Below are 15,937 nucleotides of genomic sequence, written 5' to 3'. Positions count from 1 at the left end.
TGAAAGAAATAGCAGGAGTGAAACGCAATGATACCCATCTGGCATCAACTGAAATGAATGGGTCACGTCTCGTGGAGGCTTCATGTTTTGACAAGCTTCTGGGTTTGACCTTTACTCCTGATCTGAAATGGAACAAGTACATAAAATCTGTTGCCAAGGTCGCTGGAAAAATGGTTGGATCCTTCTACCGCTCCTGTAGATATCTCACTGCTGATGCAATTCTCTACCTGTATAAGAGCCAGGTACGTCCATGCATGGAGTACTGTTGTCACATCTGGGCAGGAGCTGCTAGAAAGAGTTTATCCTGCCTCGACAAAGTTCAAAATAGACTTTGTAACCTAGTGGGGATGCCCTTTTCTCTTCCCTGCAACCTCTTTCCCACAGAAGAGACGTTGCAAGCAATAAACATTTATTATAGCCTGGCAACCCTGAACATATTTACTCTTCTACTTACCTAAGTAAATATTTGAGTTTGTTAACTGTACCTTTTAGAATTCCTTTTTCGTTTGGTTTTCTTTGCTGAAAATTGCCCTTAAATATTATTTATATTAAAATGTTTGAAAGATAACATAAGCATACGATATAAAGCCAAAAAACAATATTTTATTAAATATTTTAGAAAAATAGAGATTTGAACAAAAGGGGGCACAGAAATTTTTTGCCCTCAAATAAAATCTGAATATATTTTTATTTTTTATAAAAATAATTTTGAAAAGTCTTTCATGGGGGGGGGGGGGCACAAATGTTCTGCACTCAAATAAAATCTGAATATTTTTTTTTAAATATTTTAGAAAAATAGGAATTTGAACAAAGTCTTTCATGGGGGCACAGAAATTTTCTGCCCTCAAATAAAATCTGAATTTTTTTTTTAAATATTTTATAAAAATAATTTTGAAAAGTCTTTCATGGGGGGGGGGGGCCACAAATGTTCTGCACTCAAATAAAATCTGAATATTTTTTTTTTTAATATTTTAGAAAAATAGAGATTTGAACAAAGTCTTTCATGGGGACACAGACATTTTCTGCCCTCAAACTGAATATATATATAATTTATAAATATTTTATAAAAGTAAAATTGAAAGTATTTATGGGAGTGGGGTGCAGAAATGTTTTGGCATCAAATAAATTTTTAAATAAAAATAATAATTTCAAAAATTATTCCGGGGTGAGGCGACAACTTTGGGTACATGGTGGCTATGAGCATTCCAGAAAGTGTAAATACAATATTGTATTAAATATTTGGCACTTGTGCATTTGTGTGCCGATCGCCATCTTGTGTCTCGATAAACCCTTTCGAAAGGGTGAAGTGATATTTACCAACTGAATTGTAATTGTCCATGGATAATTATACGGCAGTTTAAACTGAGTCTTTTACAACAGAAAAAAAAAATGGTGCTTACCTATAAATTTTGTCAAGATAAATCTTTACGTACCTGTCACCGCACAAAGATGTTATATTCCAAAAATCATATAAATCGATCAAGTAGTTTTTTTGTTTATTTAAGAAAATCAAAAATGTTTTCAAGCGAGGCGACATCTATCGGAACAAGGGCAGTGGTCGATTTATGTGATTTTTGGAATATGACATCTTTGTGCGATGACAGGTACGTACATCATAAAGATTTTTCTTGACATTTTTGTTTGTTTGTCCCATTTATAGGTAAGCCCCCAAAAATCGACAATGCATTTGATAAATTTTAATTGCTTCCAATTTCATTTCACCCTTTTGAAAGTGTGTATCAAGATTCAAGATGGCAACGGCCACACAAATGCACAAGTGGAAAATATAAAGATATAATATTAAACTGGGTACAGTGAAGCTATTTGCTGGAATAAACTTTCTAGTGGCGTTGCCGAAAACTTCTGCTTCCACATAAACTCGGCCAATTATGAATTTATAAATTCATTGTGTGTGCCACATTCCCTTTTATGTCTTCTTTTTGCTTCCACCCACATCCTTTCTACGTGGTTCGTTGTGGCGCCGGTTAGTGGATTTACAAAATTATACGTGTGATTCACATGCAAATGATTGTAGCCTATGGCTCCCAGCCTGTCATAGGCACGCCAACAATCAGACACAATTGTTGTGCCTGGCCGAATATAGGATGTTATTATTGGCAACAGTGTGGCGGCATCTCTTTTCGGCACTGGCACCAAAAACCCAGATTTTGTGGAAGGCTCATAGCCTCCAAATACCCACTGCTGTCATACTATGCGGCCAACATTGTTATTCCGACGCGAAAAAAGACTTTCATCGATTTCAACGACACACCCCTCATCACCGAGTATTTGGGGATGCCTAACAAAATGTTCAATGCACACATCTCTTAAAAACATTCGCCAGTCGGCGATTGTGTGGTTAGATTCTATCCGACATTCGCTTCTGACCCATTCATATGTGGCTGAATTTTTAACCCATAAAAAACAGAATTTCATGATATTTTTTAAAGAGATGTGCGATTGCGAAAAAAAACTTCCGTTTCGAATCGATTGCTGTTTTTTACACCTGTAATTGTGACACACCCAAATAAACCCATCTGGAATTGGGTGTGTGTGAAATACCATTTCATTTCCACAAGAACATATTTTGTATCCAGAAATCAAAGTCTGTGATTGTAGGAAATCGATGGTGGCGGCATTGGTTTGTAATAACAAACATAAGTCTTCGAGATTTTAAACCATCGACATGCATATTTTAATCCAATTTCGGAGAAATGCACGCGGGAAGAATGGTTCCACTGCGCATGTTTCTAAAATTATCTCGTCAAAACCTTAAATCTCGAATTTTTGTGCATTTTTGGGGGGGAGGGGCTAATTTGGCATAATAGTGTCCATTTAATAGTATTATCTTGAAAAAATAAAAAAATAAGGAAAATTACCAAAAAAAAACAAACAAGAACAAAAAAAGTGTGCCATATTTTAAAAAGTTTTATTGCGTTGTTTTTATTTGCTTTTTTTATTTCATCGGTGAAGAAAAAAAGGCCAAACAGAAATTTTGAATGCCAAACTGCTTTAAAAAAGGCCAAATTCGCGAAATTTGGCCTCGCTATCAAAAAAAAAAAAAAAAGGGAAATCCCCCTACTTGAACTTTCTGTTTGGTTAAGAATCAAGATGGTTGAATTAATAATTACTCGCTTGTAGCGTTGATTTTTTACTTTTTCGCTATAAAAAAATAACTACTTGATGAAATTACGTGATTTTTTTCTGTAGGAAAACTTTATCCCATGACGAGTACGTACAATATATTTTTTTTGGTACTTATACAGTTTAGTGACGACATTAAAAAATGGAAATATTGAAAAAAAATTTTATTGTACGTAACTGTTATAGACTGAAGTTCTCCGAAAAAAAATTTCACTTCATTTGATCAAGTAGTTTTTTTTTTTTTTACAGCGAAAAACAATTATTTATCAGGACGACGTCAACGTGGCCATTTTGGAAATATACCTAGCAGAATACCTCCATTTTAGGCCAAATTTCGCAATCTAGCCTTTTTTTCTCGCCATATTGAGATGCGCACAATACATCTGCAATTTTTTACATTTTTTCTTTTTTTTTTTTAAATCTGCAATTTTCTTGCGTTTTTGTTTTTTAAATAAGAATACTATTGAATATGCAAAGAAATTGAAGAATGCAAAGAATTGAAGAATTTTTATACGAGATTATTTTCGAAACATGCGCAGTTGGACACGCATGGATAACTTCGAAACTTCGTTTATTTACTTCTGTTATAAATTTAAAAAAAAAAAAAATGTCATCTGTCTTCGCAAAAAAAAAAAAAAAAAATCTCATTCTGGTGGGTAAAAAAGGGTTAGATTGGCCTAAAATGGAGGTATTCTGCTATGTACGGCAGTTACCTGCCCTTGGGGAATTCCTAGGCCTGCAATAACATTTCCAAAATGGCCACGTTGTTGACGTAGCCGTGATAAATCATTGTTTTTCGCTGTAAAAAAAAAAAAAAAAAAAAAAAAAAAAAACTACTTGATCAAATGAAGTGAAATTTTTTTTTCGGAGAACTTCAGTCTATAACAGTTACGTACAATAAATCTTTTTTCATTATTTCCATTTTTTAATGTCGTCACTAAACTGTATAAGTACCTTTTTTTTAAAAAATATTTTCATTTTTTAATGTCAATGGAAAACTGCACAAGAACCATTTATTTTAACAGTAAAAAATGTTGTTGTTTTTTAATTACTAGGCGAAATTTTAAAAGAAAATGAAAAATAAAAATATTAACAGTTTTATTACCTTATTCATTAACTGATTTTTTTAATGTGTTTAACATTAACAAGTATTGTAAATGATTTTAATGCGGAAAAAATTACTTTTTTTTTTCTTTTCTTTTTTTTTTAAACTTTATATGAACCTGTTTTAATTTTCATTGTGGTTGGTCGGGCCTTCTTGGCTCACTATTTTACTTTCAGTTTTTTGTTTTGTTTCGTTTCGTTTTTTTTTTGTTTTTTTTTAGCTAGCACAATCATGACAACTTCTTCAAGTCGTTATTTTACTATTTATTTATTTTAATTATATTTTAGAAAAGTATTTATCCCAAATTGAATTTAAAACTTTAACAGACTTGAACTATATGCTGTAAAAACAAAAATTGCATACTCAAGATTGGGAAAACCCCAGAATTCTTGACGATTGTGATTCGTCAATGTTGTCACATGACCGCCGTGTTTTTTCATGTGACGTCATGTTTTTTTACACGGAAAAAAAAAATACAAACTAAGTTTTTCTTTAATTCACGTCCGACAAAATAGGTCCATATTTTGGGGGGGTAAAAGAAAATAATTTCCAATTAATCGTTTTTTTTTTCTTGTACGACGTATATTTAATTTAATTAACCACACTTTCATGGACGGATATACCCACGACCACTTTTGAACGAAAAGGAAAGTATTTGCAAGATGCAAAGTTGTTTTAAAACAAAATGTTTGCAGGAAGAACACTGGTCATAAATTCGCAGGTATACACAACGTAGGTATTTTTAAAAAATCGTAATTAAATTAACGAAACTATATTCCAGTTAAATTTTCAATTAATCGCTTTTGACGTATTCTAACAAATATATTGATTTTTACTAAAAGAGGAGATATTTTTTAACTTTCATTTCTTTCTCTCTCACACACACACACACACACACACACATATATATATATATAGAGAGAGAGAGAGAGAGAGAGTAGAACTCCGGGATACGGCATTAAAAATTAGTAACAAAATACAGTACAGTATATAATACACATGTATATAATCAAATAACACCGTAAGGCGGGTCAAATGCCGTAACCAGAGGCCGGAAAACATCGTATTCCATATCGTAACCTGAAAAAAAAAAACGTATATAATATATATATATATATATATTATGCAATAGATGTTACATATATATTATGTAATTAAGATATTTAGGATGGTTACTATTTAGCGGTTGTCAGCCCTTAATATCCGATTTTGACGACGCTAGTTTTCTTTAAAGAAGGCGTCACCGTGTTGTTTTCCTCATGGTAACTTACACCTGCATACTTCTGCAGTTTATGGACCACGTTATTTTTTTTAGATGGGATTTTATTGTTAAACTTAATTTTTACATCTGTTTACTAAATTTCTAAATGATCGGTTATTTATACAAGATACGGACCGTGCTGGAATAATTACGTTGTTCAGAAACCAATTTTTAACAGGGGGGGGGGGGCGGACGTTTTGTAACTATTCTGTACTTTCATCTAACAATTTCATAAGCAAAAGCTATCATAAAAATTGAATTTAATTTGGAAATCCTATCCATATTCTGCATAAGTAACGGTAAAAATACAGAAGAGTTATCTAATCCTCTCTTTCCCATGTAAAGAATGGCCGTTTCTAAATAATAACGTTATTTCAGCATGGTCTGTAAACTGCAGGCAGAAATACTTCTATGTTCTACCGACCAGACCCAACGTCCTTTAACAAAAACTCGTGTGTCAACGTTAAATAGTATTTTCTTATTTTATTTTCAGTGGTGGTCATGGGTAGCGTTAAAAAAAAAAATCGATCAGTAATAAACACTACTTAAAAAAAAAAAAAGTTCGGTCATTATTTTTATGTTAATCTTTTTCCGTTTTTTTTTTTCTTTCAGTTTTAATGTTGAAATTGAAACTGGCTAAAAATAAAAATATGGACGAATCACGTACCACCCTTGTTATTAGTCACCGCGACCGCGGTTATGGTGGACCGAGTTTACATAAAAACACAAACAGCAACCTGCCGACATCGCAAGAAAATAAAGATAGAATGATTGCTGCCGAGGTTTTAATAACCAAATTTTCACAGTACACTTCTAGTTCTAAATCAGTCGAAGAAGACGACCAGACCCAACTGAAAGACATTACTAGTGAGAGTAGTAATAGTAGTAGTAATAATACCATCAGGTCAAGTAGTCCGAATAATAACAAGAAGACGATTTCTACTTCAACAGATATTAACGATGGTATTATTACTGTTACAACTACTACTGCTACTAACAATGTCAATAATGTAAACGTCATTACTTCTGCGATAAAATGTAACTTTAGTAGTAGTAGTAGTAGTAGTAGTAGTAGAAATAAAATCAGTGGATTTCCCCAAACTTTCGGAAAGCAGAAACAACAACCAATGAATGTCGAATGTTACTCCGGTCATACTTGCAAAACAACCCCAAAAGTACAAGACAATATTTTTGCCCACACACATGGGAGAAGAATTAGTGATAACCACGTCATATTTTTGGAAAAACATAACAGTGAACCATTAGAACAGCAAGTCAACCGTCTCGCGTGTCATGAAAAAAAAATCGAACATTCCCATGAGTGCCTCCCATCTACCAATGAACCCAATAACAATAACGGACACCAACATCATAACATAATCAATACTGGCCCCAATAACGCCAATAACAACCAGCGTAAGAAAAGTTTACCCGTGTACAATGCTCGTATTTTAAAAGCACTCTTAAATTCCAAAAATAACAGTAAACTTGTCTACTTAATACACCCTTGCAAAGATAACTTTCTGATCCGATCCATCAACAAAGAAGACTTTATCGTTTCCTACTTGGAGCTGAAACATAGATTAAGCAGGACCAACCAAGTTTTTAACAAACCCCAAATCAGTGACAGTGACTTATTGACGACCAAAGAAAAACATGTCTGGGGCGTATTAAAAAGCGACATCTCTATTCAGTTTTTTGAGCCCACTACTCCAAAAGAGGGTAAAACTTTGAACAATACAAATACAACTAATAATAATCATATCGTTACGACTGAGCACTCCCAAGAGAATAACACCTGTGAAAGTAGTAATAAAGAAAGTGATAAGTCGTTATGGACGAGTTCACCGACGATAGAGCTGTCTGTTATTGCAAATGAAAAACCAGCAAGTACCCTTCCACTCAAAAAAAGAAAGGTTGCAGCTTCTATCTTGACTCCTTATTCTCGGACTACATCTCCAACCTCAATCGCACACAAAACATCGAGATCAATAAAATCAGTTTCAGAACTTGCAGGTGAGTTATCTTTTTTCTCCTGCAAAAATAAAAGGAGTTTTTTCTTTTTTCTTTCAGACAAAGCCCGCAGAAGTCTGTCGCAAGCAGTCATTCTTCTTTATCTATTTTCACTATTTCTATTAATGTAGTCTTGACTGTAGTGTCGATACTTCGAATTAATAATTAATATCTTTTGAAAAGTTCTCAAAACAACAATGCATTGAGGACATTGCAAAAGCTGCTGCAAAGAAGGTTGGTTCCCTCTGTTATGTTAGAAGACTACTTGCACCTGAGAATATCAATTCGTGCATGCATAGAGTACTGTTGCCACATCTTGGCTGGTGCATCTACCCTGTCTCTCCCTTTTGGATAGGGCCCAAAGAAGAATCCCCAATTTAATAGGTCCCGTTTTGTCAACTAAGCTCCAACCCCTGTTCCATCGCTACAATGTTGCATCCCTGTGTCTGTTTTACAAGTATTTTAATGGAATGTGCTCTGACGAACTCGTTGCACTTAATGTAACATACCCCCGACAAACCCGTTTAGCAACAAAATCACACCCCTTCACTATTGAGGTTCCTAAATGCCAGAAAGCTTTCTAGTCTTAGTTTCTTCCCTCAAACAGCTAGACTTTAGAATCCCCTTTCTGCTACCTGCTTTTCTGACTACTGATACGCAGAAGTTTAAATGTAATGTAAACCAACATCTTTTTCATCTTCCCTAAGCATGGTCCCAAATAGTGGTCCCTTACGTCCAAGTGGCAATATGCTTTGCTTGGGGTGAACGTGAGTAAAAAAAAAAAACACACCTGTTGTTAAATTAGTGAATGAAAATGATGGATAAAAACATGAATGGTATGAAATGGGTCACCAGTTAACAAGTGCTAACTCAACAATGGAAAGTTTGGAATGAAAGCAAGAAAACATGAATTAACTAACAAAATATATTTATGTGTCAATATTTTACAAAGATGCTAAATATACTTTGAAAGACCAACATTTGTTGAGAAGTTTTTAAATTCTTGAATAAGAGGTAAACAAAAGCGTTTGTTCATTTCAAAGTTTCGTTGTGGATATATATATGTGTGTGTGTGTGTATGTTTACCTTCTGGGTGGCTGAGTTCAATGGAGAAATAACAGCTGATTTAAAGGAATTTTAGCATTGTGCATTCCAGTTCTCTAGGATAGGCGTTGTTGATGTTGAAAATGGAGGCGTGTCACATCACAGGTGTACCCTGGAAGAACTCTAATTTCAGTTTGCCAAGCCACTATCTCATGGCAACCTTCTGTCCTGTGAGACAATGATTTTCTGCATTTGATGCACTGTAGCATCTGCTGTGGCTATAGAGTCGAAGCTAGAGTTGCCTCTCTGGATGCAGGCCTGGGCGGGTGATAAGGAGACCTAGGTTTGCACAGTTACCAGGGTCTCCCTTTCTGTGGCAAGCAAATACTGTTGGAGCCGCCAGCATAGCTGCAGGAGTTTTCATAAAAGAGTAGCAGTGCTTCATTATTTACTTATCAGGATTCTAAACCAAATTTTTGTCAGGGTTTGCTCCCTTAGCCTTTGCTTTTCCCAAGACATCTGCAAGGCAGTGGAGCTATTTGCTCATATCTGATAGGCTTGTTAAATTTCACACAGTAAAATCCCACCTCATACTCAGAGATCCCCAGATACCAGACAGCCTTCTGCTCTAATAGTTAACTGCCAGACTTTGGAATTTTCTTCTGGGTTCCTGCTTCCCTGACTGTACTGACATGCAGACATTCAAGTGTAATGTAAATAGACACCTTGCTGCTCAACTACCTACATAGTATCCCTGCAAATTATGTATGATAGTAACCCCCTACATCAAAGTGGCACTGTACCTTGCTTGTGGTGAAAATTAAAAAAAAAAAAAAAAAAAAAAAAACAAGAAAAGAAAACACAGGATTGTTACTTTTTGGGTTTGAAAGGATTTTTCTTGGTTGGAAAATATTTTGAGTTCACACGTTTAAGTGAAAACTGACTTGATGAAGAGAGTGAATCTCACCAAAGCAGAGAAAGAAAAAAGGTAGAAGTCTAAGCTATTTGCTTTTTAGCATTCGTTCGAATCCTATTTCGATATGAAAACCTAACACCAAACTACCATAAAGAAGTTAAAAGTAAAGAAAAAGAAAGAGTAATTCAAATGAACAAAGAAAGAAAAGGAGCTTATATTAGTTTGTTCGTCTTGCACGTCAATTTCTAACCTATCAGACCTGCATTGTAACAGAAAGAAGATAGTGGTTTCAATCCTACCCAAAGTCGGCCAAAGGATTAGTTTGTCAAAACGTGGTGAGACGACAACAACTATGGAAGGCAGTAATTGCTGAAGATACAATTGAAGATTCGGTATTCCTATCCCATCGGGGTTAACAATCTGATGAAGGCCAGAGGAATAGTTGGCTGAAACATTGTGAAACAACAACTAGAAAGATGAGGATAATCATCCGCAAATAAATAAATAAAAATATACAAATTACTCATCTCCAAAGAATTCCAATAATTAAATAAGATTGATGTTACTGATTTTTTTCTTTTTCTTTAAAAAAAAATCTCAATCATTTTCTACAAAACCAACAATTTTCTTCTAAAAAAACAACCATATCAAATGATGGTAAAAAATATTGGATATTCTCATTCTCTCAAGATAGTCAAAGATATGCAAAGGGTAGCAAATCTTCTAAATGCTAAATTAAAAAAATATATCGGCAAAAAAGGGGTTGATTATATTTCTTACTAGTTTTTCTTCAAAAACTATGATACAATAACAGAAAGTAAGGTGCAAATCAATAACTCCACCCTCCCCAAGAAAAAAAATGAAGAAAAATCCTTATGATGCACATACTCGTGACGAAAACAAAATATCATACTCCAAAAATCACATAAAATTAAGTAGTTTTATTTTTATGAAGAAAATCATTTTTAAGTGATTAATGGGAATTCGTCAGGATAGTGTACAAGGCTGGTTTTAAATTCTATTACTGAAGATTTACTTTAAGAAGAGTTAACCAGTGATCAATTTAATTTTCTCCAATACCTCCCATGACCATGTTTCTAAATTCTTGTAAAAGTTTGAATTATTTGTAATCATCTCCCTTGTCCTTCAAAATATTTGCAAAATGGCGTTGAGAGATCATTGTTATTTAGCCATAACATTTGATTTTCTTTAAAATAAATCTACCTGATTAATTTTTGGTGAACAATATTTTCTTTCCATGTGAGTACATACGCCATAAAGATTTTTCTTTATTTTTGTTTTACTTTGGGAAGGGAGGGGGCGTAGATTTGTACCGAAAGCAAGCTTACAAAACTCAGTGCACATAAATGTAACAAAGATAAATTTTGTGAATCGCATAAGGAATTATTGACAGTCGATGCATGGGAGTCCATCTGGAGGAACCAGACCAAAACCCAGTAGTCCTGTTTAATTTTTTAATTTTTTTTTTATTGGAAATCGCTCCAGACAAGGCATGAAGCCACTTGATGTAAGGAGCTAAAATTACTATCTCAAGGTCAAAAACTAGCCAATGATAAGTGTTAGATGGAATTGATTCTAACCCAGAAAAAGCAATTCTTTCCCTCTTTGTCAGAAACATCGCTCATGGAATGTGAGGACTAAAGGATAAAATAAAGGAAGCTGGATTTATAAGGCAAAAGTAAACCCAAAGTCCACTTTCTACTCTCCTCAAATTGGTGAATAGCAAACAAAGGATGAAGAAAGGAAGTCTTTTGGACGTTGTGATCTCATGTTCTCACAAAATTTTAGGGTTTGACTTTTTTCTCCAAGGGACACAATTCAGAACCTAAAGCATCATTCTCCCAAAAAGAGATGGTTTTGAAGGGAGGTAACTTTGTCGCTCCTACAATGTTATTTTTTTCTCAAGTATTTCTGTAAGACAAAAAATCAAATTTTAACATTTTGTATTTTGTTTCTGAATTTTTAGGATAATTTGGAATTGTTTTTTTTTTTTTTTTTTTTTTTTTTTTTAGATTATTTCGACAACTATTTTCATCTTGATTGTTATTTCCACTGTGTTTTGGCCGATGTAACTTTCAACCTTCTTAAAACTCTAGATTCTTTCTGTCAAACTCTGTAATCAGCACAATTTCAAATGGAACCTTTATAAGGGTAGTATGCTCTCGTTCTGCCAACCATGATCAGATAGAAGTCTTAATTCACAATTGTATTCTTCCTATCACTCACACTGAGAATTGAACCTTCAACCTCTTGAAACTTACAACTGAATTTTACTTAGTACTTTATTCATTATGCCACAAGTCCTTGCAAGATCCCATGATACAAGGTTCAATCATCTGTGTGGGCAATACTAAGAATACAATTGCGAATTACTTAGGACTTCTACCCAATCATGGTTGGTAGAAGAAGAACTCATTTACTTAAGATGTCCCAAATTCTGAAATCAACCCAGCTTGACCAGGATCATAATTCTCAAAAGGCAGCAAAGGAATCTAAGTTAGTACTTTATCCGTTATGCAACTAAAATTGAGTTCTAAGTGACACTATTCTGGAGGTTGAAGGTTCAATCCTCAGTGAGGGTGATACTAAGAATACAATTGCAAATTACTTTATACTTCTACCTTATCATGGCTGATAGAATGAGAATATACTACCCTCATGGATTATTTTATGGAAACTGCTCCAGACAAGACATGAAGCCATTTGATGTAAGGAGCTAACAAGAACAAAAGATGATTTTCACAAAAGCAGGAGATGCCTACTCACCTTATTCTTGAAAAGACTAAGGTTATGTGTAGGAGGAGAACAGTCAGCTTGCGGTTCTTGGAAAGAAGCTACTGGTTCACAATGCAGAACATAATCGTTCTAATTGTTTGATCCAAAGTTGTCGTTTGATCCAAAGTTGTCGTTTGATCCAGTCAATGCTTCAACAAAGGAATTCTCATCCCAACCAAAATCACAAGTTCATATAAACAAATAATCGATATTTTCTTTTGGAAATTACAAGTGACACTGGTTAACTTAGGTTGAATGGCAGACTTGCAGGAATAAGATTTTTACCAAATAAAAAATATATAAGTTCCATTAACACAGTTCTTCAACTAAGGCCACCAAGAGCTCAAGTTAACTATAAAGACATATTAGCCCAGCTAACTGATACCCCTCAGAAAAAAGCAACTACCACTATATCTCTGCCTCATACCACCTCCCCTTCCCATCTCCTGAAATCTTTTCATCCCTGACAGATTTTGACCTTTTTTAGTGCTCATCATTCAACCACCCAGAAGTTAATTACTGGAGATATCGGCCAGACAGTCTTCATACAAAGGAGCTTATCTACAGATAATATTGGACATTGTTTTTTTTACAAAGGCTGGTCCCAGCATGACTTCCCATTCAATTAAATACTTACTTTACTTCAAAGAAAACATCCTTTGGGTGACTGGACTCCAAGCAGATATTTTCAATTCTCTGTATCCTTCACCCTTTTTCTTTGGCAAAGAATCTATCATCTGCAACATTTACAATTCATATGCACCATCAAAACATGCAGTACATGTTTACATTATAACAAATCTTTGATGATTCTTTGTAAAATCTCAGTAATTTCCCTTAAATTTAAGGCAATTGGTAACTTTATTCTATTTCTCTCTGGATATACTTTTAAAATATCTATCAAATTACCGTTACAATCAGTTAAGAGAACAAACATTTATATGAATGTACAATAGACCAACGCATCACAGATTGTCTAGTCATATTTTTTTTTATTTACTAATAAAAATATTTCAAAGGTTTTTGTTAGTTCTTAGCAAATTTATAAGATTTAACAGTAATATTATTTTCTACAAATAAAAATTCTAAAAAAAGTGTTGGTGTCCTGGGTAATGTCATTAGTCCCTTCATTTTGAGAAGGGCCATTATAGTAATTTCTGACTGTTTTTCTCTGAGTCTAAAGTCCATCCTTGCCACTATCTTATATTAGGTTGGTGCAAAAATAATGTAATTTTTTTAACATTCAACTTCATGTCAATTTTTACACCAACCTAATATAATAGTTAGATATTTAAAAAATGCTAACTATTTTGATCGCCACAACAGAGTGGCATTCACCCTAGGTGGGTTGACCTATTTTCCTCTAAAAGAAGAAATTTCTAGGGAATATCAAATTCACAAGCAGTCCCCAGTCAGGGGAGATGGTGACATTAAATTTTTGCAGTTCTTGCAGAGAAGTGTCAACATTTTTTTACATACAGCACCTGGTCATCCCAAATAATCACTCATCTGGTAACGATCAAGCTGAACATTGCTTAACTTTGGTAATCTAATGAGAATCAATGTGTTAATGTGATCTTGCCATAAAGCTACCTGTATTAAAAAAAAAAGCAAGTATTTTAAATACTGTTTTTTTTTTTCTTTGTGACTCTGGGTCTGAGGCGGTCAAAGTGATGGACTTATCCAAGCGCATTGTTTTTTGATACGATTAATAATCTCTTGTATTTTTATATGTTGTATTTTTTCAAAACAGAGGATTGTATCAAAGATCGCAGTGTATTTATAATTTCTCCCTCGGACGTACCTAAATTGGTGGAGAGTGTGTCATCAACCCCGAGGGACGATAATAATACAAACCATCAACTGACAAAAAGTATTGAGATCGCTTTGCAGCAAGACAAAGATGGAGACTTGTGAGTGATTTTTTATGAATTTCTTCTTTCATATTCCTAAAAACATTTCCTTTTTCTTTTCTTTTTTTTGCATTAAATGCATCCAAACGTTTTTATTAGCTTATTCAATTATAGTCAGCTAACATACTTCCTAATTTCCGGTATAGCGATACCGGAAGTGCTGACAAGGCAAATCAGTTCCTTTGCTTGTTTTTCTCTCATGCCTATATCTCCCCTGTACATGTATTCTTTTTTTTTTATTACATTTTTTTCGATCTTTCTTTTTTTTGGTCCCCTGACAAAAGGATGGTGGACCTGTAAATTCACCCTAGTCCGTTCGTCTGTACATCTGTCTGCACTTTTCTCAATAACTACACCTTGGAATTTTTTTAAATTTTGCAAAAATATTAAACATGATATGAGTAAAAAAGTAACAGAACAGATTTTCCGGAAAAAACTCCAGTTTCCCCCCTAGGGGTGCCTTTCGTGTTAAAATGGCTAAAATTGACACTTTTGTGCTTATAAAAAAAAATTGATGCCTTGGATTTTTATAAAACTTTCTGAAAAGTTGTAGCTAACGGAATTCTATATAATTTTGTTTGTCTATACTTCACGATAACTCTTTGGTGTGCACCAGGGGCTCTTTTAGGGCTAATAAAAACACTCCATTTTTTAGACTATTTTACCATATTTGTCCAAAATTTTCTGTGTATGTCTATTTAGCAGTTTTGCATGGTGCTGAACTTAAATTTAAATATTTTAAGGCCTTGGGGACTTTGGGGGCTAAATGAGGTGGGGGGCAATGATGGACTTAGTCATTTCTTTTTTTGCATGGTGCAGAACTCAAATTTACATATGTTAAGGCCTAAAACTGCACCATTTGTTCATTTTCACCAGGATTTGATGTCCCCTGGGGACTTTTGGGGCTAAATGGGGTGGGGCAAATGTTAAACTTAGTCATTTTCTTTTTATGCCTCGTTCACTGTGCACTCACGGGGAACCATGCATGCTTCACTTGTTTTATTTTTATACTTTCATGAACATATATTTATTATATAAATTAAAATAAAATCTTTTTTTTTAAATTTAAAAACAAAAAAATTTCAAATAAAATAAAAACTTTTTTTTTTAATTTTGTTATTAAAAGTGAAAATAAAGACTAGTTGTGTTATTTTTATTTGTATAATTTTGTTATTTTTTATTGTATAATTTTGTTATTTTTTATTGTATAATTTTGTTATTTTTATTGTATATTTTTCAATGATGTCCTTTTCTTCGATTTTATTTCAATAAATCGCTTCACAATAGAAATACTGAAGGACAATAAAAGTGAATGACCTGATTCGCCTTGTCACCGCTTCCATTAATGCTATGCCAGAAGTTAGGAAGTACGTTAGCTGACTATAACCGCTTATTCATTTGGTCTGAAATGTTTAAACAGTTTGAAAATGCAGTTTGGTTGGTCTGTCATGCTTCAGTTTCAAATATTTTTTATCAATAAATTTGCAGATTCAATGAACAGTGCTTATTTAGTTTTATCCCAATATTAAAAACTGCTTGTAAGAAAAAAAAGCAATTTTGTGCCCTGTTGTTTTAGGGATCTCTACTGTAACATATAAATGTTGGGTTTTAAAAAAAGATACATAAAAAATTAGTCACATTCATCAAGTGCTTTTTTTTAAACAAGAAAAAAAAAAACATTTTTATGATGAAATATCTCATCTGCCATTTTCTGCTTACATTAAGTTCAACGGTCAAGGGACATA

At 33.7% G+C, this 15,937-nt stretch overlaps 1 protein-coding gene across 3 annotated transcripts in view; it reads left to right on the top strand.

Annotated features, from left to right (window-relative positions):
* The first annotated feature begins 3,801 nt into the window (after positions 1–3,801).
* LOC145248934 (uncharacterized) overlaps positions 3,802–15,937 on the top strand; it is a 60,835-nt gene continuing 48,699 nt past the window's right edge. Inside the window, exons 1-3 of one of the 3 annotated variants that reach the window (XM_080110728.1) lie at positions 3,802–4,031; positions 6,123–7,526; positions 14,033–14,192. In XM_080110728.1, the coding sequence (XP_079966854.1) occupies positions 6,128–7,526; positions 14,033–14,192 (1,559 nt within the window). In that variant the 5' untranslated portion in view covers positions 3,802–4,031; positions 6,123–6,127. Of the gene's footprint in view, positions 4,032–4,669; positions 4,982–6,122; positions 7,527–14,032; positions 14,193–15,937 lie in introns of those variants that run through there. The other 2 variants (XM_080110727.1, XM_080110726.1) reach the window with 2 other exon arrangements.

The sequence above is a fragment of the Euprymna scolopes genome, chromosome 27 (genome assembly GCF_053919585.1).
Source record: "Euprymna scolopes isolate OS-2025 chromosome 27, ASM5391958v1, whole genome shotgun sequence".
NCBI lineage: Eukaryota > Metazoa > Mollusca > Cephalopoda > Sepiida > Sepiolidae > Euprymna > Euprymna scolopes.
Note: the sequence above shows the minus strand (reverse complement) of the source record. Positions and strands in the feature narration are given on the sequence as shown.